This window comes from Poecilia formosa, unplaced genomic scaffold (genome assembly GCF_000485575.1).
Source record: "Poecilia formosa unplaced genomic scaffold, Poecilia_formosa-5.1.2 Scaffold2, whole genome shotgun sequence".
In the NCBI taxonomy this organism is placed as follows: Eukaryota; Metazoa; Chordata; class Actinopteri; order Cyprinodontiformes; family Poeciliidae; genus Poecilia; species Poecilia formosa.
Genome location: NW_006799941.1, coordinates 4020586 through 4047996, shown reverse-complemented (window position 1 = coordinate 4047996; position 27411 = coordinate 4020586). Strand labels below are relative to the sequence as shown.

Genomic DNA, 27411 nt, shown 5'->3' with positions numbered 1-27411 from the left:
ATCTGTAAGTATATCACCAAAACGTCGGTAAACTGTAATAGTACAGTTTACCGACGTTTTTCCAGCTTCAGTTTTACAGCCTGCAAAACCTGAAAAAAACCCCATCAAAGTAAAAAATAATAATTTAAAAAAATCAAGGTACTCTTTGTTTTATTCAGTCTTATAAAGACAAACATTGTGTAGTTACTTGTTTCCCTGCAAGTTTCAAAACAAAAAGACTGAATTTCATGTAAATGGAGACTTTAAATGCAATCCCACTATTTGACATTATTTTTATTCAACCCAACTTGTGGCATGGTATGAGGAGCCATTTAAAATGAATTTCTGCGCAGCAATAAGTTATCCCAACAGTTTTGTAAATATAAGCATTTCCTGCTCAGTATTTACAAGTCTGCCGGCCATGTACCAATGTTTCTGTGTAGCTGCAAAGGTTAATGTTGTCTGGCATTTACAGTAAACACAGACCTTTTTGTCACAATGTAAGCAGGATGTGTTACAAGAATAGCCATATTTTGGTTTACACAGTAACAGTTAAAAATGGACACAGTAAACTTGAGTAGGAAACAGTTTAAACCGAATTTTAACATATTCTAGTTAATATCCGCTTATGCTCTCTTCTGGGACTATTGTTTACAAAACAAGGAGAAGACAATAATCAGACTCAGGCAAAAGTTAGTCACAGTCTTTTAATGATAGATAGAAATAAATAATTAATAAAAAACGGAGCAAAGAAATTTACAGAAATTAACCCGATGTTTGAGGCGTCTCGCTCTTGGCTGTATTGGTGGCGGCTTCTTGGTAGGTGGCTTCATTTAACATCACTTCCAGCAGATGACAATATTAGGGTCATTTTCCAAACGTTCATCCAGCTCCTGGTAACTAATCCCTGTAAAAATCAGCACATACTTCAAAATACATATAAGACTTTCATGTTGAGTTAAAATAACATCTTATGTGAAGCAACTAGCATCCTAAGCTGTTCAAAATGACTGGAATAGGTTTTGTACTCAAAAACGTTTGTCTGAATACCTGTCCAGAAACGCGAGACTATCTTACAAGAATATTTTTATTCATCTAAATCAGAATTTAAAATAATCTGTAGTTAGTTTTCACTTTAAGCATTACTTATTATTTTTTGCGACCTGATTTTATCACATTAGCAGCTCTGATGGTGAAACAATTGGTATAAGGTGACAGTTTGTTGACATTTTTGTTATCCCTCTGCCTAAATAATTGGTCTTTAATGTGAAATTTAGAGCGGCATAAAAGTATTTTCCAGTTTCACAAATTCCTTCTGTTTCTGCTTTATTTCACACTAAACATTTCAGATCAACCAAGTTTAAATTTCAAGCAAAGATAAACTGAGTAAATACAATATGCAGTTTTAAATGATGAATTAAATTATTTTTAAAAGCTATACAAACCAACCTGGTTCAACACAAAAAAATAACTGAGCCCTAAACGTAATAACTGGCTACCACATGTATAACCAAGCATTTCCAGAAACTGTTGAGTCTTATGTCTGCCCTTCATGTCTTAATTCAGCCCCACTGGTGAGTTTTAAAGCATGAGCAGCCTATTTAAAGTCACGCTGCAGCATTTTAATGTGATTCAAATCCAAACTTTGACTAGGCCACACCAAAACTTAAATTCTGTTTATTTTGTTGTACTGTATAACTCAAGTAATTTGGGCGTAAGGCCAAAAACTAGTGATTGGTCATTCTCAATTTGGGATTTGACTGACTTCATGGCTGATGTTCTCTTTTTGAAATATTGTGTTTGTTTTACACCAAAACATCCCACTTTTATCTTCTTTTTATGTTAACAAAAGTCATGGTGATAATAAAGACACATCAAATTATATTTGTGCTGTTTTTGTCTGCATGTGTTTCAACACTTTGTGAACGTTTCAAAACTGATAGATTTCAAAGACTTTGTTCGTCCCAAACTAAATACATTTAACTGGTTTATATCAGCAAATTTATGACTTAAAAAGGGAACATTCATTTTCACATAGTTAGGTTGCTATGAATAGCTTTTAAAATCATAAATTAGACCCTGCTTTTTGAATTTACTCACTTTATATTTGTCAAATATTACAATTTATCTGAAATATTCACATTTAAGTGAAAATAAAAAGGAGAAGAAATTTGTAATTCTTTATGAAAGTCTTCTTCTGATTGGTGGATCAGCCCTTGTGACGTCTCCTCCCCTGAAGCTTGGACACTCAGTGACCTACTGAGTTCAAATTCAGCAAAACAGAACAGAAGAGCTCATCGGATATTGAGTCAGAACCAGGCCTGATTATCACTCTGTCAGATTCAGTTGGGATAATTTTTGACCAAAGCTTGGATGTTTATTCGGCATCACTCATTAACTCTGTTTAACCACTCCTTTCCTTCATATCCGGCTCGGTTTTGAATCGCAAGGTGGACGAAGAATGAAGACTTCCAAAAGAACTGAACCAGAACCAACAATCTTTTGGTTTTTGAGAGACATTTTGGCCAAATAACAGCTATTTAAGAGTTCCTTCTTTTAGACAACATTGAGACAATGAATGGCTCTGGTACTTAACACAAGCAGGTGTTTCTCCAAGACTTTGAATATATCACGCCTCAGGGTGAAGTTAAACATTAGATCTCAGATTTAGGCCATGAAGCCTCTTTCTTCAGGCTCCTGACAGACCAGGAAACTATTAATAACAAAGATTTTTATTCAGTTTAGATTATTTTCTCAACATTCTTCCCCTCACAGTTCCAGTCATGTGTTCACTGGTCATGGACTGAGTATGTAATCAGTGCAATGTTTCTGTAAATTTGTGCTATAAATAGTGTGTTGAACTTTAGCAAGAATTTTTTTAAACCAAGGAAGTGTGTCAGCGTTCCTTTCCTGAACGCTGACACACTATGAGAAAATACCACATTGGGTATCAGTACCAGGACAAGCTGCATGGCCCAATCTATAATGAATAACTGAACTGCACAAGGTACAAACACAAACAAACCCAGAGTTTAAATAGAGCTGCTGAACTTGCCTGTTTTGCAGCAGATTTCGTCATAACTATGACAGCCAGTGTAGAGACGAGGCGGTCTGCTTCTCTCATCCCGGACCACCTTCACAGGATACTTCTGAAGCCGTCGGATGAGACTTTTTATCAGTCCGAACTGGATTAGCCTCCTGGGAAAAACAAAACACACACTTTGTTCAACAACAGTCACTCTGACCCGACATTTCCAGGACAGCACAGTCACTTCAGGAACCGATACGCTGACCTCTCATCAACCCTTTGAAGCTGCTGCGAGTAGCGAGAACAAAGGTCTCGCACCGTCGTTCCAGGACTGAGGCCGCAGTAGAGCTGGAACACGTCCCGGAGGCTGGCACGCTTCTGACCTGATCAAGACCCAAAACGCTGCAGTCAGCCTCTGGAAATCAGTCAAAATGTCGTCTTCAAGCAGATGATTTTCCTTACCCTGTTTGGAGACATAGCTGAGGCATTCGTCCTGAAGGGATTTGTCATCAATGAGGCTCTGAACCTTCGGGGTTGTGCAGTATACATTGGAGTACTGTGAAAATGAGCAAGATGATCAACATAAAGACAGTCTGATTACGAAGTTCCTACAAAAATGTTTTCATTTTTGGCCCTTTTTTATCATTTAGTTATCTCTGTGCAAGCATTATTTGTAATGGATGCTTGGACAACAATAACACTTAAAATATATTTGTATAGAACATTAAAAAACAACAACAACAAAAACCAACATCAACAAAATAAAATAATAGGTTAATTCAATATAATTTACAACATTAAGCCTCTCACAATTACAAATTTTGCTGGATGATAAATTATCCGATAAACAATAACATTGTCATTTTGAGACCATTTACAAGTAATATAAAGATAATGGCATATTGGCTAGTAAGCCCTCTCAAAGACTAATAAACTTTAATTTCTTAAACACAATTAACACTGCAAATAAAGACAAGAATCCAACCAAACCAATCCAAATATAATGGATTATAGTACTACTAAAAGTATGAACTCAAAATGAGATTAAAGAATGATGTAAATTCAAAGCTAATTTGAATTTGATTCTGAGATTCCTCACCAAATGACCCTTTTTGTTTACATTTAGGTTCAGAAAGCGTAACATCATTCAGTTTTGATTTTTTTCAGGTAATTCATGTGACAGGATACATGCTGTTTATCTTAACTGGAAGGAAAGCCTGAATAAAAATGAAAAACACAAATATGCTTCCTTAAGATTCACCACAGATACCACATTCAGCACATGATGAACAGAAATGGACCAAACACGCAGCCCTGCAGAACCCCAAAGTTTGATGCGAGGTATCAACAAACCAGGCGAGATTTAGCTGTTATTCAACATGTTCTAAACATTATACAAGGATATTACGACCCACCATATCAAAGTATGCTGTTAAGTCTAAAAGCACTAAAACAACAAATTTCCCAGCACTAACTGCTCTACATAGGACGCAGCTGTAAACGTAGATAAAACATCGTTTTCCAATAACTCCTATGGCTTAAATTACATAGTTAGTATCTTCTTCAATAAAATGTTTGTTTTAAAAAAATTATGTTACTATGTGGTGCAAAGGTTCCCAAATGACATGCTGCAGTTTTGATCCAAATTAGGCTTTGAAAGGATGATGTGAAAAAAGTCAATTTTAAAATTAAATATTAAGGTAAACTGAGCAACATTTTGCTTAGTTTTTACCATATCAGAAATTTTTGGCTTTTATAAATTAAGATTTTAAAACTAAAAATAAAAATTTCCTCACAGGTCCATGCCTGGAAATGGTAAAAACCAATTACTGCTAAAACCAACAATATTTTCTATAAATTCTTAGAAATCCTGTTAGCGTGAGCTAATAATTCTGTTATGCACTAATATTTTACATTTTGAGGTTGGCCTTTGGGTTATTTCATGAACAGTTTCACAACACTAAATCTGCACACATTGGAAAACATTAAACAACATGTTGTAAAATTAGTTCAGTACCTGGAATATCGAGACCAAAGTCACAACACCATAATACCTGGAAGAACAAGACAGATGCAAATATATCAGTTTTTACCGTTTGTCCCAGAAAACATGCAGACTTTAAAAAGCAGCGCAAACAGCTGCATAATTAAATAAACCGTACTAAAAATACCAAAATCAATAAGAACTACAACAGATTTGCCGGTCCGCTCATAAATAACAGGAATGAACTCACAGTAGATTCTGCACAGCGATACGAACGAGATTCAGCTCGACGTCTGCTTCGGCAGAGATTTTCTGAATGTGCCTGAATCCATCAATGTAAGGCAAAATCTAAATAAAACAACATAACAGAAAATTAACATCTTTACCCGAAGCTCCGCAGCCTCATTTGTTTGAAGAATGCAAAACTATGTTTGCTATTAGCGTGAGAACATTGTTTTATTACAGTAATAACACTGTACTGCATCAATAAAGAGACCGTTTCCTATAAGAGAAGCTCATTTCCACGCAAAAAGAAATTTGGAAAAGTCATCACTTTTTCCAGTGTGATAAAAAGTGTTACACACTAATCTTTTAACAGCTGCTTCTTGGAAATCTAGTCTTATCATGCCGTGTTTATATTAGCGACCACAAAGTGCTCATCCTGCCTGCTGAGTGGTGAGGTCCCAGTGAGACTTTATAAAAAGCTCTTTGCATTCGGTGAAGACGGGGACATCATACTCCTGGACAGTGGGGGGGTCCTTCCGCTGCTGGATCAGTTTTAGCTGGATGGTGTTGGAGTCGTCTAGAGAAAAGACAAAACAGAGTTACAAACCTCCCTCTAATAAAGGAGTTATTCCCCTGTTATGTAATTATATGTTTAACTAACAAACCTGACAGGCTGAAGGTTAAAATGGTTGACAAACATATCACAATGTAAGTGTTTCATCTCAGTCGATATCAATAATTATTGATAAAATTTTAGTTTTAAATATCAGAAATACAGCCACACTGGTGATGTGACCTTTCCTGTTTTATCTAGTTTTTACTCCATGCTGTTGTTTACTTTTAAGCCGCTATGAGGCACAGTAAACTGCTGCTGCTGGTGTGCCAGTTACTCAACAGCTTGTTGCTAGGCAACCAAAGAGTGAGTGAGTTGCTAGGTAACCAAAGAGAGTAAGTGAGTTAGTTGATTCCACCAACCTTATTTATCTCACCCTGAAAGATTGAGCAGCTAAGTGCTGAACAAATAAATAAGAAAACATGAGGACAATAAATTAAAAACTCAATTCAAAACACAATAAAAAGAACCAGCAAAGCAGATAAAGTTAAATAAAAATCAAGTCTCAATTGGACTAAAGGCAAATGAGTAAAAAGTTTTCAGACGAGTTTTCGCTGAAGAGCTAAAGTATACATTTATTCATGTTTTTAAGGCTATTAATAATAATAATAATAATAATGAATAATTAATAATAAAAGTAACTAGCCCTGACATCCCAGATCCCTGACAACACCGTTTTTGGTTTTATCAAACATAGACTGTCATTTATTATTTTAACAATATTGTCATGATAAAAGAAATTTTTACAAAAATGACAAGCAATAGAATAAGTGCCCATCTGTACTTTGACAGTTCCTGTTTCTCATGGTGTCACAAAGTAAAGTGGCTCAGTAAACATTTTCACATTTTGTCACAATACAACCCCAAACTGTCGTCTTATTTTACTTTTATCTGACAAACAAGCACAAATCACTGCCAAATTGTAAAGCGGTAGGAAAATGAAGCATGGTTTATCATTTATTTCTAAACACAAATCGAACATGTAAGACTAAATTTGCATTGTAATTCTTCAGTCTTATAATCATATCCTAAATATAAAATCTGGTCCACCGTCTGCCTTCAGAGGCCACTTTATTAGAGGAAACATCTGTCCAGCTGTGTGTGCTGTAACAGTGTTACTGCACATCAACCCTGTGAACCATGGTGGCAGTATCATGCTGTGGGGATGCTATTCCACAGCAAGAAGATGAAAGCTGGCCAAAATTGTGACTGCTTCTGTTTATCTGTGTGGTTAGTAAACACAATAATTACAATGAAAAATGCAGCCAATGGTGCAACTTAGCTCAAGATAACCTCAGGTTTAATGACTGCTTTTGTTTTAATGATAAATACTTCCCATAACACTAGAAAATCTGGCAGAAGTCCAGGTCTGACAGAAAAACAATAAAGATAGAGGCAATGAAATGGGTTATATAGAAGCACATTCATGGGTTCCAAAGGTCCAGTCAAAGTCCCGACTAAAGGTATTAAACTCGGCGGTCAATACCTTGTTACAGTTTTTATAATTTTTAAAATTTTTATTCTACAAACCCACATATTCTGCATCCTAAGGGCACAAAGTAGCGTTATCAAATGTCCGTTCTCCCATCAAACATCTCTATAATTATCAAAGTTGTTTGCAAACCTGCTATTATTTACAGTTTTCCATCTCTTTATCTTTTTTTTGTACAGCCTACGTATTTTAAAATTAGTTTCTTGAGTTGGATATTTCTAATCTGTACATGTTTATTTTCAGAACAGTGTATCTCGTCTTACCTTGTACATTTGACCTCACTGCAGAGTTTAGCATATTTTTATTATTACTTATCTTTATGTGCGTCATGTTTCCACATGATATCTCAACGCTCGCTTGAGGAACAACAATTTCTACTTTCTATGTTTCTATTTAATTATATTCTACAATTACACACTGCCTTGTGTTGGAGCGTCACATGAAAACCCAATAAAACAATTAAAATGTGTTAAAATTTTAAACAAGTTTCAGGAATGCTCCTACATATTTCGTAGAAAAATGAGATTCATAACAAACTACACGTGTGGCCTTGAAGTTGTAAATCATTGTTTCACACATGAAATAAGAGTTTTAGTAGCTGAAAACTGACGAGCAGAACTAGATTATAATCACTATGAAGACTTTATAAGCAGGTTATAAAACCACCAGGCTATCATTACCTGGAGTAGACGCAGGGGAAAAGTGCACACATTTAATCTTAAAACAGTGATTGTCTCATCACCTAATAAAAGTTATTAGCCCCTGCCACGTTTTAAAACCAGACAAACACATAACACTTTACAACCCATCACTGCTTGTAAAGTAAAAATCTATTTCTTATGTAAGTTCTTTGCAGCTTCCTCCATATAATTTCCGTTCTGAATCATAAAATGAATCTTGAGTCACATATTTCACAAATATTGAGCCATGTACAATCATAATACAGTAATTATCATTGCATATATGCAAATATATGCAATAAATAAGCTTATCATTGCACACATTAGTGCAATTCAAAGCTCGACCACGTGACAATTAACAACTGTTTATCTTTTAATTTGAAACATGCAAGACATCTCCAGCCTCTTCCATCCTGTTCAAATGCAACAAAACATATTTTAAAGTATGAATTAGGTTCTAAATTTTAAAGATAAAAAGCTTCATTGATTAAGAGGCTTTCATTTTAGTGGCATTTATAGGATGGTTGTGAGATAAATGCCATTTTTTATCTTTAGTTTGAGGAAACTGAGATTTTTATAAAGAAAATAAAATCACTGAGAGAAAGTCACAGGTGTCTTTTGAAAGTTTAAGAGTGTTTATGTTGTTATTAAAATGCTGCAACAGCTGCAAGATCGAATTTCTTCTGATTTTATCCCAACAGTTTAACTTCCTTGTTCAACTTCTTTTGAACTAATTTCTCTCTCTTTCTTTTTCATAGAAACTGGTGTGAAACTTTCGGTTCTGCATTCAGCATCATCTCATCTGGATTAAATAGAGTTTTCTAACCCAGGACTCTTGGTTATTGCCATCATCAACAGCAGCTTAACTTCAACCTGGTGCCTCCACACATTAAACATGCTGCTGTGAAAACTTAGCTTACGAAAGCTTAGTCACTCTTACAAAAGACATTTTATAGAGGTGACCAGGCCAATAAAAACAACAAATGAAACTTAATCAAGAGAAAGTTTCCATCTGGGACTAAATCCCTCCATAGCACTGATTCTGCTCTACTGAGAGTTTTTAAATCTTTTAGTAACAGACTCTGGTGATATTTAACTCCTGGTTTTACTGGATTTAACGGCGGCCTACGATACTATTGATCAAAACGTTCTCATCTCGACGCTGGGCCGATGGATCAGCATCGCTGGTTTCAGTCCGACCGCAGCAGCAGATGTTTCTGTCTTAGTTTCTGTGGTTTGAGCTTGAACTCTGCTTTTTTTTGTTGCAGTGCTTTTTTTTCTCTTTACCAGCTGCCAACTTTGGCCAAGTTAGTTGTTTTTAAAGATGTTTTATAAATAAATTTAATTTTATTGTTGACTGGATGAGGAGGAATAAAGGTCTAGAGAGAGATCAGTCCTGTTTTAGGACTTCCTTCAGCTGGGATGTCTCCCATAGAGATGGTTCACTGTAACAGCAGATCTATTTCTGATGCCACTTTCAGCACAATTTAAATGAAAGCTGCTTCTTTGTCACTGTGCCTGTCATGATAACACATTTTACTGGAAAAAAAAAACTTGTCCCAAAACTTACAGCGATAAACATTAACATTGTTTTGAGTAATGGTAATAATACAATAATAATGCAAGAATATATTCTCAAGGATCAATAAACTTTAAATTCTAATGAACATTTAACACTGAAACTGGAAGACATTTTAAATATCCAAAATAAATAAACAAAGCAACACATAAAATTAATTATGAAGTCTCTGAAAACAACAATGTCTATCAAAAAAACTACTAGTTGACCAAAGTTGGCCAAAGCACCAAACTGAAGACCAAATTTGGTAAAAAGAGAGAGAAAACAGTTAAATTATAAATCAAGCAAATTAAAATTATTTGGTTTGTTTTCATTTATCATGTGATTAATTGATTCATTGTGTATTGTGACAGGCCTATCTGTCACTACACAAAATGGGACATATCTGAGTATTACCTATAGGTAATGTGCAGGCTCCTGTAGCGTTAAGATCCTCTAACAACGTCGACATTATGGGTAAAAGTTTCTGTTTGCTCTCCTCCTTTGAAATAAAGCCACTTTCCAACTGCAACACAGCAGGGAGAAAATATTAATATCATCTCCAAGTCATTTTACTATAAAAATATGAAGAACAAAAACTCATTACAGCTGTAATAATATGATAGGAAAGTTTTACTCCTTACCTCCAGAGTTGTGAGGTACCCAGCCAGCTTTTTGACAATTGGCTCAAGAGCGCATGTGTTGGTCTGAGCATCACAAACAAAGCCGAGGTTAAAGAGGAGAGCATTTCGGCTGTACTTTTTATGCTCGATGCACACTGGACAGCCGATTAGCTTCTTCTCCATGGCAGTGCTAAAAAAATAATAAATGTTTAAAATAAACAGCTATGTTGAAACAGAACCAAATCAAAACATTTAGAAACTGAAGCAAAAAGACAGTGTTGGATGACATACACTGTAATTAATTTGTTTTGTAGCTCTGGCTTGGTGATGATGTAAACTTGGACCGTGTCAAACAATTCCCGCGAAATGTACTCCTCTGGTACCTGCCAAGAAAAGGACAGAGAAATAAATATACACCTCAATATTTTGGGATTAAGTCCTTAAAAATTACAAACACAAAAACAAACAAACAAAAAAAACTCACAACAAAGAAAACAAAATTTACATTTATGTATCAAAAACCAAGTAACTATGATCCGGACTCCAGTTTTTACAGATACTACACAGTGAAGTATTTTCCTCTAGATGTACGCTGACCATGAAAACACAACAGAGTTTTAATTTACAAAGCAGAACTTAAAAAATACATTTAAAAAAGTGAATTATTTGACCTTTGAGTGTCTTTTGAGAATTGGTCTGATTATCTAGTGTCAGCAAAAAGTTTGCAAGACAAATTCAAATTCAGAAGTACTTTAATCTTTCCAGAAGGAAATTAAATGTTGTTGTACAACAATATTCTGCAATTGTTGTAGATGCTTGTGGCTAAGGGAAGGAAGCATGTCCTGCAGCTGTCTGTATCGCTGTGGCTCTGAAAAAGCCTCTGAATGAAGACACTTTGTTGAGGATGAAGAGGATGCTCAAGGTTATCTGTGATTTTATGAAGAGTCCTTCTTGTTCCAGATAAGATCCCATTAGTTTTTTAGCCTCTATTTTGTTTGCTTAGACGAGACGTTTAGCAGTTTTATTATATATTCTCAAAGATGCTAACAGAATACGAGTTAAAGGGGTATCAAGCTTATGTCTTTGAGCCAATGATGTTCCTATGAATGGAGAAGGTGAGTTAAAAAGTGATATTGATCATTTTCAGAATATAAACTGGTACAAATTTGTCAAGATTCCTGTTTGCTTGTTTTTCCAAATGACTGGTTTCCATGCACTAGCATCACTGATAAGATCATTAAAGATATTTGAAAATGAAATCTAGCCAATCCAGTCTGAGCTGGTACACTTTTCCAAATGGTTTGTTTGTGTTTTATCGTTGCAACATTTGCTGTGATTTCACAAACAACTCGTTTTTTTTTTTCTGGAGCCATAAAGAATATACATAAACATCAACAAAGGAGGATATCTGAAAAAAGAAGCATTTAAAGAGGAAAAACAACATTAAACTATTTTAAGGCAACAACAAATAGAAAAACTGTTCACTGTAGGTACTGCTTTAGTGACAAACCATTAAGTTTGTCACCAAGTCTGGCTAGCACAGGTCAAAGTCTAGAACTACTATCCCGCAACTTTTTAACGCATCCCTTCCCCGATACCTCTAATAAGTATGTAATTTACCTCTGCACAGACCTGATAATTAGTCATTCATTTGACTCAGGTGTGTCAGGGGAAAGGTGCATCTAAAAGTTGCAATACAGTAGCTCTCCAGGACTGGGCTGGCTGCTTCAACATGCATACGTGCTTACCTGATAAGTTATCTTTGGACCCAAAGTGGGGTGAAACTCACTGAAGAATATGCACTCTATTCGAGTTGTCATGTTCAACATGGACCTTTCGTTTAACTTTTTAAATTGACGTGAAGATTACTGGATCCTCCCCCTGTGTGTTATGCTAGCTTCTAGCTATAACGTTAAAAACGAGCAGGTGGGTTCTTCTAAAACAACCTACAAACAGCTCCAAAGTTGTACGACGTCTACATAACAGTGATATTTAAGTGACCTTGAGATAAGTGACGTGGGTTTGTTGTTTAAACCATCTAAAAACGCTGCATATTTTACAGCAAACTGTCCAAAGTGACAAAACAATGCTGCGTTCAGAGTCTCCATGGAATTTACCCTTTTAAACACTCATAAAGAAAACGGGAACATGTGAAGACTAAAATTGGTTACAGTAAAAGTACACATTTTAATCGTTGAATTGTGTTATATTTGCTTTTAGTTTTTGGTTTTTGAATGTCTATGGCCCACTCTGTCCTCCAGTAAGATGAAACGTCCCCTTCAAGTTACGGAATTGTAAGATAACAGATGGATTTTTCATATAGTTCACACTAAAGCGATTTGATGTGAGTTTAGATACAAATTTTACAGTTTTCTAAACTATTTGACACCTAACTACGAGACAACAATTCGTTAAAAGTTAGATTTACCACAGTCTTTAAAGGGAGCACAGCTCCTTCCTGCGTAGGGCACAAACGTTTTTGCGTCATAGGGACGTAAGTGGTGTTTACTACATACGTAGGACGCACAACTAACGTGCTGTCAGTTTTTGTAACTGTTTGAATGTTTTATGGGTTTAGAAATGTTTTTTCAGAGGTATAATCGATTATCTTGTTTTCGCTTTAAGAGGGGAATGAAAACTGATAACTGAACAAAGATCCAGACATTAACCATGTGGTGGAAACGGACCCTTAGCTCGAGCTACCGATGCTATTTGGGACGCAGGCGCAGTGGGGCAAAGGTAATTCCGTGTTTGCTGTATAAACTGCTCAGCTGAACATACTGTGAACAAAGCAGAAGACAAATGAATGTTTTTCATCGCTGTGAATAACTTTAAAACAAGAGGCACAACAAATTTTATAGTTTCTGTAGTCAGGCAACTCAGGCAAAATACTATATAAATATACAAAATGTTTATATTATTAACGTTTCTCCATGTGCAGCTGGTTGCCTTTATATGCGCTCAGAAGAAAAATAAAAATACCCTGCATCACTGAGATCTAATTATATGATACAGAGAGGAACTGAAGAGTGTGGAGAAGATCTTACTTCCTGTGAAAAGCTTCATGTTTGGATTTTTCATATCACTTTTAGCAATCCTGGAGAAGTCAAGTAATATAAGACATCTAGAAAAGGCATTTTAAGATGTCTGAAAAATATAATAAATTTCTGATGAGGAATAAATTAGGTTCATTCCCACTTAAAATGGCTAAAGTCACACATAAAGTCAAGCGTACATGATGAAAACATCATTATTCTGTATTTTGAAGGAGGATTTATTTAGCTTGGTGTGCTCCTGACTTCTGAAATGAGAGTAAACACCCTGGTAAGACTGATCAAAATGAAAAATAAAATGGATATTTGCAACTATATGTGCATATATGTGTTTTAGCACATCAGTTACATATATATACTTATGAGTCATAAGATGATAAACCCTGACGGATCATATAAAGCCGCTCATCTGGTTACAAAACAGCACTCTACTCTGCTGCACATCTGAACGTCACCCAAAACACACAGTCCCTTCTCTGAAACATGGTTGTCACGTCCTTGTGCTGTGGGGATGCTTTTCTTTACCAAGAACAGAGAAACTGGGAGGTTGAAAACGGGGAACCCTGCAAAGAACACTTAGAAAAAGAGGTTCACCTTTAAGGAGGACAAAACACTCCTAAACAAACACCCAGAAACTGTCTAATGTTTGTCTGTCTACAGAATAAAGTCCCAAAACATACACTGAATGTTTTGGGACTAAAGTGAATCGGCAAGAACTATTTGAAGAAACGTGTACAGTAGGATTAGGATTAGGGTTTATTTCAGACCTTTCACAAAAGCAAAACAATCAGATGGAAAGACGACAAAGCAGATCCCATCCGTCCGTTATTCATCAACCTGAAAAGGAGTGGATTCAAGAAAACACTTTATTTCCCTTTTAACGTCTTTCCTCTACTCAAACAAAATACCATTTAAAATAATAATAACCAAATAACTACATTACAGACTGAATAAAAACAGTACAATGTTAGAAATAAATAGCATTCAGTTTTTGTCCTCATTCCAATATTGATCAAAAACCATCACATTATTTTTGACTGTTTTAGGTTTTCACTCTGCTTTGGCTAGGTGTTGGTGTAGGTGTTGGCATTTATTGTATCATTTACCATTTATTGTAATATATTCTTATCTTGAGAATTTTGATTTATTGTTACAATAAATTACAAATAATTGATGTTTGAAAAAAAACTGTATTTTTAGTTTTGCTATTTTTTCACTGTTTGTTCAACGAGAGTATCAATAAATATGAAAATATGATTAATGCAGTTATTATGTGCAGTTTAGTGATGCTAATCGCACTTTATGTGAATGTTGTCCTAAAGAAGTGCTTTTGTTTTCAGAAGCTGTCTTTGTGATATTCATAAAGTTACCTGAAAAAAGAAGCAATAAATAGTTATTATTGTCACTTTTATCAAAATTACCACAAAATATAATGACACAAATTTAAGCTCAGTATTTGTAAACGTACCATCGACATTGAGATGTTTCATTTTTTCACCAATGAAACTCCTTTTTCAGATTTGGCGCTGCCTTACCAGAGCCACATGCAGTGCTCCGGCCCTTCCTGCAGGCCAGATCACGGCGCTCCAGGCTCTGGATGTCTGGAAGAGGCACTTTGTGGAGAACGGTGTGACGGAGCCTGAACAGTCAAGCCAGTACATCATCGCTCATCTGCTTGGAGCGAAAACAGTGAGTGAGTCTTTCCTCTGTTCATTATTGAATCCCTCCAGGACAGCGATAGCATCTCTTCCTGACCTGTTTCCAGATAGAAAGTGTCGAGCAGCAGAGGTTAGCGGCGTTGCTCAGCAAAGAGGAAACGCAGCAGGTGTGGCGGCTCTGCTCCAAACGTCTCTCCAGGTGAGGGCCTTGTAGAAATGTCTGAATCACAGGTGGTAGTTTCCTGCAGCAGGCCTGGGTTTGTGATGTGCAGGATGCCGGTGCAGTTCATCATTGAGGAGTGGGACTTCAGAGACCTGACGCTGAAGATGAGGCCTCCTGTTTTCATACCCAGGCCTGAAACCGAGGTGAGTGACGACAAAAAGGCGCTGGAACACGCCTCTTCGTTTATTATCAACTTTGACCTCTGGACACACATATTAAAACAGACAAAAACTAGTAGCAACAGTCATAGTAAAACAATGAATAATTAACAGAGGTAATCAATTATAGGGAGCAAATTTGTACAGTGGCTTGCAAAAGTATTGAAAGTCACATTACAACCACAGATATAAATATATTTCATTGGACTTGTGCACACCACACCTTTCAGTTTTTTTAGTTGTTAAAAAAAAATAATTTAATCATGTATGACTTTCTTTCTGCTTCACAATTGTACTTCATTTTGTTTTGGTCTTTCACATAAATTTCTAATGAAATATATTTATGTTTGTGGTTGTAATGTGGAAAAAGGCTAAAGGCGTATGAATGCTTCTGAAAGCCAATCTGTGTAAATATCTGTTTTTATTAGTGCTGTCAACTGATTAGAAATGTCATGAGATCAGTCACACTCTAGAGCTGTGATTAACTTTGAAAAAGTAAAAATGCACTTTTTCAAAAATGTTTAATTGGTTTTAATGTTTAAATAAAAATGATTTTGTTCCAAATACAGTAAAACCGTCGCCATCGGTGGCTACGCTAACTAGCCTGAGCGTTCATGGCAGAGTCTGCTAACAGGGAGAGGCTGTAGGAAAGCAGAGGGAAGAGCAGCACGTACATGAGCATGATTTGTTAGCACTGGGAGCTAACAAGCCAGAGGAGCTTGATTTTTTCCAAAAGGTAACCGGTTCAAAAAAAGTTTAAAAAAAAAAGAAAAAAATTGAGAGACCACTTGAAATGATCAGTTTCTCTGATTTTAACTTTTTATAGGAATATGTTTGAGTAAAATGAACATTGTTCCTTTATTCTATGAACTTCTGACAACATGTCTCAAATAATGCAGAAGTTGATATTCATTTAGAAACAACAACACTGATGTTTTAACTCAGAAATCAACATCTGGTGGAAGAACCACGAGGTTTTCAGTGGGGTTCAGTGCAGTGGGCTGTTTTTCCAGAGCTGTATTTTCATAACAAGTCTGTGTTTGGTTTGGTGCAGGAGTTGGTTGAACTGGTGCTCACAGATCTGCAGAAGCATCCTGGATCTGGCATGGCGCCGCCAACGTGTTTGGAAGTGGGTTGCGGTTCTGGTGCCATTTCCCTCAGCCTGCTGAAGAGCCTCCCTCAGGTGAGCTTTGTGCTTATAATAAGAAGCAGCCTGTTAGCCTCGCCGCCATGCGTCATATTCCTGAAAGCTGCTGACTGCACAGTTAGGAATTGCATAATCGGTTTGTTCAGAGGCCTTTTAGAAACAAGCTGCGGGTGAATCACCAGGAAATTCAGAGAAAGGCTCTCTGGCTTTTCGTTTCTCTCTGCTGCAGCAGCATCTCCACTCGGATGCATCGCTTCAGACTGAATGGAGGAAATACTACCAGAGGAAGCTCTGTTGAAGAAATTACAGGAATTTATTGTGTCTTTTCGGTGTAACTTTATAGCATAGCTGGCACCTGTGGTTGGAAAATGTTCCCTGGACACTCCCTTGGCATATTAAATGCTCTGTCTGTAAGCTGACACTTGTAGCTAAATATTTAGATGTCAACTCATGGTCAGAAAGTGAAACAATTAGCGCCGCTTCTCCCGGACGCTTTCACAAAAAGAGAAAACATTCCTGATTACCGAAGGTTCCTGTGCTTACATTCATTTATAGCAACACTGTTTAACAACAGGAGCAAAATACAAACTAAAATATTTATGTTTAGTGTGCAAGAAAACCAAGGACATGCATATTTTATGGTGGAAAACGTATGCGAGTCCTTGTAGGAAAAACGAAGATGAAGAAGTGGAGGTCTGTCTAATTCTAGGGGTGAAAAGTGTTTATTGTGGTATAAAATAAACATTTGAAAAGCAGGAACAGCGTGTTATTTAACTAAGAAGAGAACGAGAATAATCCTGGACTTGTTTTTGTTGCCGTTAGCCAACGCAGAGTCAGTTTTCCTTTGTTCTCCGTAACAAGCAGACTTCTAGGAAATTGTGGAAAAAACTGAGCTCTGCATTCTTAAATGATTCATTCCTAATCTGGAAAATGTAGTTAATAACCGTATAAAGAGCTTTTCATAAGCTACAGTGTACAATTCATCATAAGTAAAGGATAAATGAATCATTTGGTGTTTATTTTGGGACTAATAGACCCGAAGCTCTGCTGAGTCATGCACTTTTATCTCTCTTTCTGAATAAAATGCTTCCTATCAGTGCAATAAAACAACGAATCCTGTTTATTGCACTGACATTCAATGCAGATAATTTAACAGCTATTATTACATTTAGTTTAATCCTGGCTGCTTGTTTTAAAGCAAACATCTAAGAAGTTTGAGAAAAAAAGATCAGGATACACATTTACTGAAGCTGCCGTCTTTAAATAAATGTAGCTGATTCAAACAGTGTTGCTGTCTGCATTTATCCTTTAAAACAAAATAGTTTATGCTTTGAGAAAACCCTTCACAATTTCTAATAACCATAACTAGAGGAGAAAATAATCTTTTTTGATTCTGTAGCCAATATTTCTATTAGGATTTAATGTCATAAAGTGATCAGTCTCCTCTAATAAGCAGTCAGTGTCATATTTTACCACCTTTTGCTCACATAGTTTGGGCTCCGTTCCTGGAATGGAGTGAGTTCAGCCGAGGCTTTCGAGGGACGAATTAAGGTGTCACATTTCTCTTTCTCTCTCTCTACTTCCTTGTTAAAACCTGTCGGATCAGCTGGGTGTGGGTCGTCGTGTTTGCAGTTGGGCCTGCAGCGGCAGACGCCGCGTTCCCAACTTTCACAAACGGTTTCATCACGGCGTTTGCTAAAGAACAGAGCCGCCTCTGTGCTTCAATAGATGCAAAGTATGGAAACACATGTTGATCAAATAAAAACAGCCTTTAGCTGGTGATAAATGTGCGGGGGGGGGCGTGCTTTTGTGTGTTTTAAAATGTGAGGGAGCAGCAGGTTATGAGAAATTCCTCCGAGAAGAGAACGTTTTTTACTCGGCGTGTTTGTTTCTCCAGCTCGAAGCCTTTGCCTTGGAGCGAAGCCAGGATGCGGTTGACTTAAGCCAGGAGAATGCGTCAAGGTAATTGCGCCACAGTAAACAAACTGACTGTCCCAGTATGATTTTTTTACATTTTTTTTATTAGTGTTGCTGCTGTGTTGTTGTTTCTGCAGGTTGGGGCTTCAGGACAGACTAAAGGTTTATCATATGGACGTTATAAAAGGTATAAAAACACAGACTGAGACAAAATGCTGCGTTTTTCTCTAGTTAACCAGACTTACCAGGTTCTGCTCTCTAATGCTTTGGGTTTTTTTTCCAGATGCAGAAAAGATGCCAGGTCTGTTTAGCTCCATTTCAGTGCTGGTCAGTAACCCTCCTTACCTGTTTTCAGAGGACATGGCAACCCTGGAACCCGAAATTTCTAGGTGACCTGCAAACAAATCTCTGCATTTGCATTTGAAAATGTTTAAAAACCGATTCCTGAAGCTTCTCACAGGCTGACGCAGCTGCTCTCTGGAAATCCATCCGACACAAAACAAAAGACAGAGATCACAAACTCGAGGCCCGGGGCGGGGGCCAAATCCGGCCCGCCACAGCTTTTTATGTGGCCCTCTAAATTCCAGCTTAAACATTAAATATGCTTAAATATTATGTTATCAACCAAATCAATGGAGTTTTTATCAGTTTATTGCCAAATTATATCAAGCAGTCCCTCCAGTTTCTTGTGAATTGTTGTGGAAATTCAAGCAAAAACCAAATCCCAGCACTTGCGCTAATAATTGGTGTTTTATTGCAGATTTTTCCCAAAAATGGTCAAAAACTTTCTTACTTGTACTAAACAGCTGCCTGAGCCTTAATTGGTGTTAGATATGATCTATACATCGAGTAATAAAAAGTCATAAATAAGCACAAGTATTTCCAAATTAGTAGCACAGACACTTTGTTTTTTATTGCAGAAAATCACAAACCAATCGCGAAATCCTGGAAGGACTGAAAAGATGTTCAATGTTATTTAATTTTAAGAACTCATTGATATTTTTGACGGGTTTTATCAACACATTCTGGCACAACTGGCCCGTTAAGAGCATCCATGATGTTGATTTAGCCCAAAACGAAAATGAGTTTGACATCGATCGCTGACATAGACACTTGATTCTAGATGTACAAGAATGAAGCAAACAAATCAGTTCAGTTATAGATTTCCATTTGTCAATAAATACCTAGAAATCAGATCATCTGTGTTCAAGGACATGCGTTTAAATTATCAGCTGTTTGTCCTGATAGACGAACTAATAGCTTCATAAATAGCATCTACAGGTTTTTGTGCTGCTGGAGACACGTCAGATTTAGTTCATAAAAAATGAAACCGTCCAGCCAAAGCCGAGCGACGCGCGCTAACCGCTGTGGACAGAGCAGATTATCATCCATAATTTATCAGCAGATTATCTGCTCAGGCAGAAACTGCTGAAGTCAGGAAAAAAAAAAAACCTTTATTATTTTAAATCTCAGGATGACTTGGGTAAAAATGCAAGTAAGGGATCATGTTTGAGTTTCCAGACTTATTGTTTAAAAGATAAAACAATCTGTGTTACACTGATTTATATTTTCTGTGTTTGAACTTTGATTTTCCAGATCGCAGCTCCAGTTAAATGTTATTTTCAGTTTGAGTTTCTGACTCAGATCTTGTTCAAAAATGAATAAATGAGACATTTTGAAGCGTTTTTAGCATCTGGGCAACGTTAAGGGTTTTAATTTCCACATGGAAAACTCCAGGTGGGATTTATTTTTACTTTCAGGGCTGAAACAATTAATCAGATTAATCGATTATTGAAATAATCGCTAACCAGTTTAGTAATCAATTAATCGTTGTCAGAGGATAAAGTCTCTAAAAATTAATATTTGCTGAAAAAATAAAATGCCCTGTAATTAGGACAGAAATGTTGACTTTTTGTACTTGAAATAAAAATAAAATGCATTTTTCTGTAAATATGTTTTATCATAAACTCCTCGAGTTGCACAGATTTAACTTCACCTGGTTCAAAAAAAACAAATGTTGCTATTCAGCTGATAATCAGTTAATCCAATAATTAATCAACAGATCAGCCGTATCAATCAAGTCAAGCAGTCAAGAATAAAAGGCTGAGATTTCCACATCTCAGCCTTTTTATATTTTTATGATGCACCTTTTGCTGGAAAGTATTACATTTTATTTAAGAAAGGATTTTATTTGTTTTCATTGCATTTCGAGTTTTGTTTAAAAAGGCTTAAAAAGGAAAATCTACAGAATGTGCCTTTTTAAAATCATTTTAATAATCAGACTATTCAATTGATTTATTGATTACTAAAATAATCATTAGTTTACTTGATAAGAGCCCAGTTGTTTCTCTGCAGAGTTACCCTGAGTTAAATCTGGGTTTTATTCACTAAACTTATAGCGACAGACGTCTGGATTTCAGTTTTGCTCCGTTTTCTGTTGGTCTGTCCAATAAAATCCAGAATAAAAATGTGTTTGGGTTGTAAATATGTTGATAATCTGGTGAATGAGTCCAGTGAGCGGCTGCATGCTTTCCTGCTGTCCTGCTTTGTGAAACGCTGCACATAATTAAACGCTGCAGCTGCTGCAGCTGCTGCTGCTGCTGCTGCTGCAGCAGCTGTTGCTGCTGCTGCTGCTGCTGCTGTTGCTGCAGCTGCTGCTGTTTTGTTCAGGGTGAATCAAAACTGTAGTAAAAATTAAAATAGAGTTTAGAAATTAACTACACTGAATTCATTCAGCCAAGAAATTTGTTTCTGATCTGACATTAAACAGTTAAGCAGCTGAGACTTTGACCATCTGGACTGGTCGATGTTTTATTTTAAGGGTTTCGTGTTTCCTCTGGTTCTCAGCATTTTGGCTGATTTACGTCCAGTCAGAGGAAACATGTTGGTAGAATTAAAAGATTACTTATTTTGGTGAAGGCTGACGAAAACTGCTCGAGTGAAGGAAATAAAAAAAATCAATTTCAGATGAGTTGGAAAGAAATTCATGGACACGGAAACGAAGGATGTCATCATGTCTGTAACTGCATCATGTTTTAGTTTTAATGAAAGGACGACATTAGCTCCAGCTACTTAATGAAAATGTTTTCTCAGTTTTAATAACTTCGGTGTTTTCCAGGTTTGAGGATCGCGCCGCCTTAGATGGAGGTGAAGATGGACTAAATGTGATCAGACAGATTTTAACTCTGGCTCCAGACGTTCTGTCAAACAGAGGGTAAGGCAGCCAACACACACACACACACACACACACACACCTGGGTTTAATTCCTAATGGCACCTTGACGCAGAACGGGCCCTCTCTGAAAAACACGCGTATCATGTTGCGTTTTTAACGAGCTTTCTGCAAGGCGTCCCCTGAACCCAGTTCCAGGCAGACGCTGCCTCCTCTCAAGGTCGCCCGCCGCCTGTAATCCTGTTGTGTTAATTTGATTTTAAGCCTTTTTCATCTCTATCCTCCCTTTGATAAACAACAGCCGGGTTTACTTGGAGGTGGACCCCAGACACCCCGCGCTCATTCACCGCTGGGTGGAGGACAACGTGGAGGAGCTGCGGTTCGTGGAAACACGGCAAGACGTCAGCGGCAAGTGAGTGCTTCAAAAAGAGAAACACAAATTCAGAGTATTTTAGATTCAAACTGGGAGTTGTGTGATCTAAATCTTTGCTTTTGGTGTGTTTTTGCTTCCTAGGCCTCGTTTCTGCATCCTCCAGAAAGAGGAGTCACATAAGGCCCCCGAGGTGGATCAGGATTGAGAAACCCAGATCCTATTACGCTGGCTTTAGCTCAGGTCGCCTCGGCTCGCCCCCCCACACCTGACCCCATCTCCTCAAAATTAACAACTTCACACAAATAGTTTCCATATCGACGCTGCACTTTTAACCCGTCGACAGACAGCGAACACGCCCCGTCTCGCAATAAATAAAAAAAAAAGAGAAATGTGTGTGTGCGACGGCACAAAGCAGGCTCAGAGCTGAAGGTAATTACCAAAGCTTTTCTTAGAACGCTCCCTCTCAGAATCCGCCTCTCTCCTCCCAGGAAGCATTCAGTAGTTCTGTGAATCCGCTGATGAGCGGTCCTCCCCCTTCACTCGTCCACCCCGCTGACTCAGATGCTGACCAGATTGCACCGTTGAGCAAAAAAAACAACACGCTCAAAACGCGGTCCGAATTCAAGCTCAGAGGCCACACAAAGCCTTTGTGTCACAAAGGTTTTATGTGGTGAAAACATTTCACAACGACGAGCGTCACAAGAGCCGGCAGCATGTGATTGTTAGTGCTGGGGAGTTGTTGAAATAACTGGATTTTAAGCAGCACAGAAATTGTAAGTTCCAGTTTTAATAGAAAACAAAATTACACATGTAAAAAGTACAAAAATGCTTTTGCTGAGAAAAATAAAATGGCATGAAAGACGTCTCAGTGAAATCAGTGTCATTTCTTAACCAGTATGTACATCCAGAAGCGGCGGCGTCCATGTTTGAGGAGCCTACAGTACCGACCTCCTGCTGTCCACAGGAGGGTTAAAGTCTGAACCCAGACACGTCAGAACGTCTCTGTGACTGGCCTCTGCAGGTCCAAACTACCTGCTGCGCAGCGCCTTCTCCTCCTTCAGCGTAAACTGGGTCAGTCCAGCTCCGCTCCTGCTCACACCTTGAAAGGATAGTCCTGCAGGAAGCGCAGCAGCGGCTTGGGGAGCGGCAGCTGCTCCGTGGCGGCGCTGTGTCTGTTGATGACGAGGCGTGTCAGGTGCTGCAGACTCGGGAGGTTCTGTGGTTTGTACACGGCCCGCTTCAGCTTCAGCACCACCGACGCCTCCTGGGCCGGCGGCTCGGAGGGTTTTGCCGGCGCCGCCTGCTCCTCCGCCCTCCGCTCCTCCGCTTTCCGCTCCGCCCCCATGTAGTGCTGCACCAGGCTGGGGACGTTGGGGAAGGACGAGAGGCTGGCCCGCGCCCCGGAGCTGGAGTCCAGCAGGAACTGGGCGCCGCTGTACTGGATCCGGATGCTGGTGGGTCCACGCGCCGTCCTGACCGACAGGGTCAGCATGTACAGGGGGTGGCTGCTATCCCGCAGCAGAAAGGCTCCCTCCGGGGCGTCCTGCAGGGCGGCGTGGGCCTGGGCTGCAGTGATGGCTCCCCAGTACCAGCCTGCACACAAACCATCACATTATGAACAGTTCTGCTCTGACGAACACAAAAACACTGCAGAAAATCTACCAAACAGTGGATTAAATGACAATTTCACTGATTTTACACGTTTTTACTGCACAGAAAAATAAACAAAACAAGAAAATTATTAAAATGAACATAAAGCAAACTCACCCCGTCATCAATTAATCGCATAAATTAAAATCAACTCAATAATTTACATTCTGAAGATTATTTATTTATTCCCAGTTGTTCTGTTTCTTCTAGAGTTGCTGCTTTTTAAAAGTTTTGTGCTTTATTCTTGGAAAATGACTTTAACATGAACTCTGATTCTAATTCTGATATTTTGTTTACAGAAAAAGAAACAATCCATTTTATTGATGGTTTCACTTGAATCGAATTTGTTTTCCACGAAGTGGGCAATGCAAATTAACTAACATGAATACATCATGTAAACATGCCAGATTCAGCCACAGAGGCTAATTCTCATCTTTGATGGTTTTTGGTGGGTTGTTTTGTTTTCATTTGAATATTTATATTATCTTCCAGTTACAGTATCAACTGTTGTTTACAAAATTAAAATGTATTTGTCTTTTCAGAGCTCCATTACATTTATCAATACACAACTTGAAAACTGTCTTAAAACAGCAACATTGTGGTTTATCACAGTAAATAAAGGTACAATTTATCATCCAGGTGAATTTGCAATCATGATAAGCCAAACAAAAATATCCATCTTGTGACTGGAAGACCTTACCTGAATTTTCTAGGTAGCAGAAGTTGCTGGCAATCGCCCGCAGGTCCTTGGTGGGGTCCCATTTTGGGGGTTTGCTCTGAAAGCACGGGGCAATGGCGGCTGTTCCCTCCCGCATGCCCCACGGGGCCTGAGAAGATGGAGCAGCAGGGAGAAGAGACCTGAGTCTGGGAAAAGAAACGAGACGAAAAAGACATGGGAAATTATTATAACTGGCACAGACAAACCCTTCCATAAATAAACCAGGCGTTACACGTCCAGGCTTTCATTAAGGGCCACATTTTGACCTTTTGTTCCCAGATAATTTTGGTTTTATGGCGCCATGTGGTACGAGAGAAATGTTTTATTTGAACGTCTGTATTTGTGTTAATTAGGAGGAATGTTAAATTTAGTCAACTCTGTTCTAGACATGTTAATCACGAAGGAAAATACAGTTCCTATTTATTAATAATCAGGGTTGTTGCTTTACATTTATATATAAATTTATAACAATTTTTTACAATTTTGCTGTTATGACACGGCATTTTTGTCTTCAAATATCAAATTAACACACACATATGTATACATTTGTAATTATATTTTAAAATAAGCTCGGTTCAACGATGTTATTTCTTTAAGTGAGGCGCTTTCGTGGCTTTATTTGTTTTAATTGCGCCTTTCTAATAAACTTGGGATCCAGTTTAACCCGAAAAACGCTTCAGTGCGGAGAAACATCCAGGACAGATTTGTTCTCAGATATGCGCACTGGCGTGAAAACAGCGAAAACAAAGAAAAGTCTACTCACCCTCGTTCACAAAGAATCATACTATAAAATCCTCCGGGGGAAAAATACTATTTGTTGTTTGGATTCAGAAAATAAACACAAAAAAAAGAGAGAGATTCGCGATATGCCTGTAGAGACAGCTGTCTTTCTATTAACAGAAAACAAATCAAACCTGTAGTATCGGTTTTACGTAAAAAGGCAAACACGAAGCCGACCAGGATATGTTGCTGTCATGAACGAGAAAAAAAACGCCACTTCCCCGGTGCGAAGCGGCGCAGGTTAAAGAAATATGAAGCGACTTTTCTCTGAAAAAGCTCGGTCCGGCGGCGGCGGCAGCGGTTCGGAGTGTGTTGTTGGCAGACTGAGATCCAAATGTGTGAGGGACAGAGGCTAAAGGATCGGCTTTTAAAATTTACCGTTTCCTAGAAGTCGATTCTGAGAACTCCTCACAGAACCCTGCGGCTCTGACGTCACCGCGTCTGCCGCGTTCGCCGCTCCCGTTCGCTCGCCGCGTTCGCGTCACGACGTGCATGCGGTAGTATAGAAGCCGCAGGAATTATGGCAGGCCGTTTTAACATAAGTTCGGCCTGGAATCGGATACCCTGATTGCAGATGAGTGAAGTCAGAATTTCTTTTCTTTTATTCTCGTTGTGCGCGAAAGAAAGCGCAACAAATTTTAAAATATAGAAACTCTCGATGACAAACCAAATAACTGAATAAAAATAATAATAAGTATATCTCAATAAATATAAAAATATAGCAGAAACAACTGGGAAGTTAAGGAACAAATAAATAATTGGTGATCAGGTTTTAGATGGATTAGCTTGAGATATCTTGAAAGAAATTTTGACTCATTAAAACATAATTGAAGATATAGTAAATTATTATTCTTACAAGTCAGATCATAATGTACGTGCAGATATTTCACATTATCACTCCGGATTTAGTCAAAACTTTTTAGACACCTAGAATGTAATTGACATGACTCTGGCTCTGTCAATCCTCCGGCAATCATTTAGGGGGCTTTTGAGAGCAACTGACCAATCAGCGGTCGCAATTTGTCCTGAAGTACGCGCCCCTTGTCTGGAGGAACTGAACCGCCGACAACATTCAAAGTGTTTACCTTAGGAGACACGTTGTTTTTACTCAGATTTAAAGGAAAATAATAGGAAGTCATGGGCCAACATTGTCAATATGCAATCCCAACAGCTGTTATCCAGAGTGTATAGAGGGCGGAATATAATTTATTACATTTCCAAATCCCAAACTGAGTCTGAAATAATGCAAGAAATGGATCAAGGCCTGCAGCTGACCTCATTTCCAGTTGAATGAAACTGTGGTTAATGGCAACTTCCACACGTTCTGCAGAAGGTAACTGGTCGTAAACATCCCATTTTTTTGTCATAATGACACTCATTGATAGTTAAGCTAGTGTTGCTTGATTCTATTATGTGTGTAAATTCCAATGGTAGCTCTAAGGCAGCATAAAAACGTGTGCTGCAGTAACTGTGGTATTTCCAGTTAAATACCAAATGAGGTTGCGAGGGGAGGGGTGCTAGTGCCTATCTCCAATGGTCAACAGAAGAGAGGCGGTGTACAACCTGGACAGGGCTGCTACTGATAAGCATTTTCCGGAGAGCAGATTTTATTTAAATCATTACTCACCCCGTTTTGTATGTTCAAAATGCACCCAACTGTGTTCACACTCACAGTCAATGAGACTTTGTGTCCCTCAGCACTTTTACTCTTGGGCTTCATCAGTGATTTCACTGTTGTGTCCCGTTAATGGTAGACCTGGTGTAGGACTTGTTAGAGAATTTTCTTGCCTCAGTATTGGCTGATAAGGCAAAAGTGACTGAAAAAAATGCTCCTCTACCTCTGTTACTATAATAGTTTGTTTGCCGCGGTTTGCTCTACTTCAGCATGGGGCCTCCATGTCAATTGTGTATAGTCGGTTGAAACCGAATTTATGTTAAAACGGCCTGCCATACACATTCGCCTCTCTCTCTCTCTCTTCGCCTCTGTCCTCCTCTCTTCCTGGTGTCTCGCGCAGCTCCGCTCTCTTCGCTGGAGGACGGGCGCGCGTGTCGCTCCCAGGAACCGCGCGGCAGTTTCTCCCTACCGGCTTTCCAGGAATGATTGCGGGGCCTGGCTCCGCCCCGCCGGGCGGCCCTGACAGAGCCCTTATTCTGGGAATTCACCGCCTCGACATTAAAGATAATAGGAATGCGCTCAGACTATTTCCATTTATATAGATTTCCCTCGATCCTGTTTGGAAAAATACGGCTGGAGCTTTTCACGGAACTTCAGAGCAAATTACGTTCGCGAAAACAGGTTGTTGTTGTTGTTGTAACAATAACCTGAAAAACGGCCTGAAGTCTACTTTTAGGCCGAGAAAATGTCGTTTACGTTGTAATA

General features: G+C 38.2%; 3 protein-coding genes across 3 annotated transcripts; 1 reads left to right on the top strand and 2 right to left on the bottom strand.

The window, feature by feature from the left end:
* Window positions 1-668: 668 nt before the first annotated feature.
* On the bottom strand, window positions 669-12311 carry nprl2 (NPR2 like, GATOR1 complex subunit). Its single transcript, XM_007550348.1, has 11 exons — window positions 11931-12311; window positions 10474-10565; window positions 10204-10372; window positions 9977-10085; window positions 5657-5793; window positions 5242-5339; window positions 5025-5061; window positions 3470-3563; window positions 3273-3390; window positions 3035-3177; window positions 669-886 (listed from the first exon to the last, which is right to left on the bottom strand). Exons 1-11 carry the CDS (start codon window positions 12009-12011, stop codon window positions 819-821), a joined length of 1146 nt encoding a protein of 381 aa, XP_007550410.1. The 5' UTR covers window positions 12012-12311; the 3' UTR covers window positions 669-818.
* Window positions 12312-12678: 367 nt separating this feature from the next.
* hemk1 (HemK methyltransferase family member 1) lies at window positions 12679-22163 on the top strand. Its single transcript, XM_007550313.2, has 11 exons — window positions 12679-12921; window positions 14754-14924; window positions 15001-15092; window positions 15166-15259; window positions 16329-16457; window positions 18319-18383; window positions 18476-18525; window positions 18622-18727; window positions 21457-21552; window positions 21812-21922; window positions 22025-22163. The coding sequence occupies exons 1-11, from the start codon at window positions 12853-12855 to the stop codon at window positions 22086-22088; spliced, it is 1047 nt and encodes a 348-aa protein (XP_007550375.1). The 5' UTR covers window positions 12679-12852; the 3' UTR covers window positions 22089-22163.
* Window positions 22164-22650: 487 nt separating this feature from the next.
* On the bottom strand, window positions 22651-25457 carry LOC103136881 (cytokine-inducible SH2-containing protein). Its single transcript, XM_007550325.2, has 3 exons — window positions 25015-25457; window positions 24234-24397; window positions 22651-23476 (listed from the first exon to the last, which is right to left on the bottom strand). Exons 1-3 carry the CDS (start codon window positions 25032-25034, stop codon window positions 22977-22979), a joined length of 684 nt encoding a protein of 227 aa, XP_007550387.1. The 5' UTR covers window positions 25035-25457; the 3' UTR covers window positions 22651-22976.
* Window positions 25458-27411: the final 1954 nt, after the last annotated feature.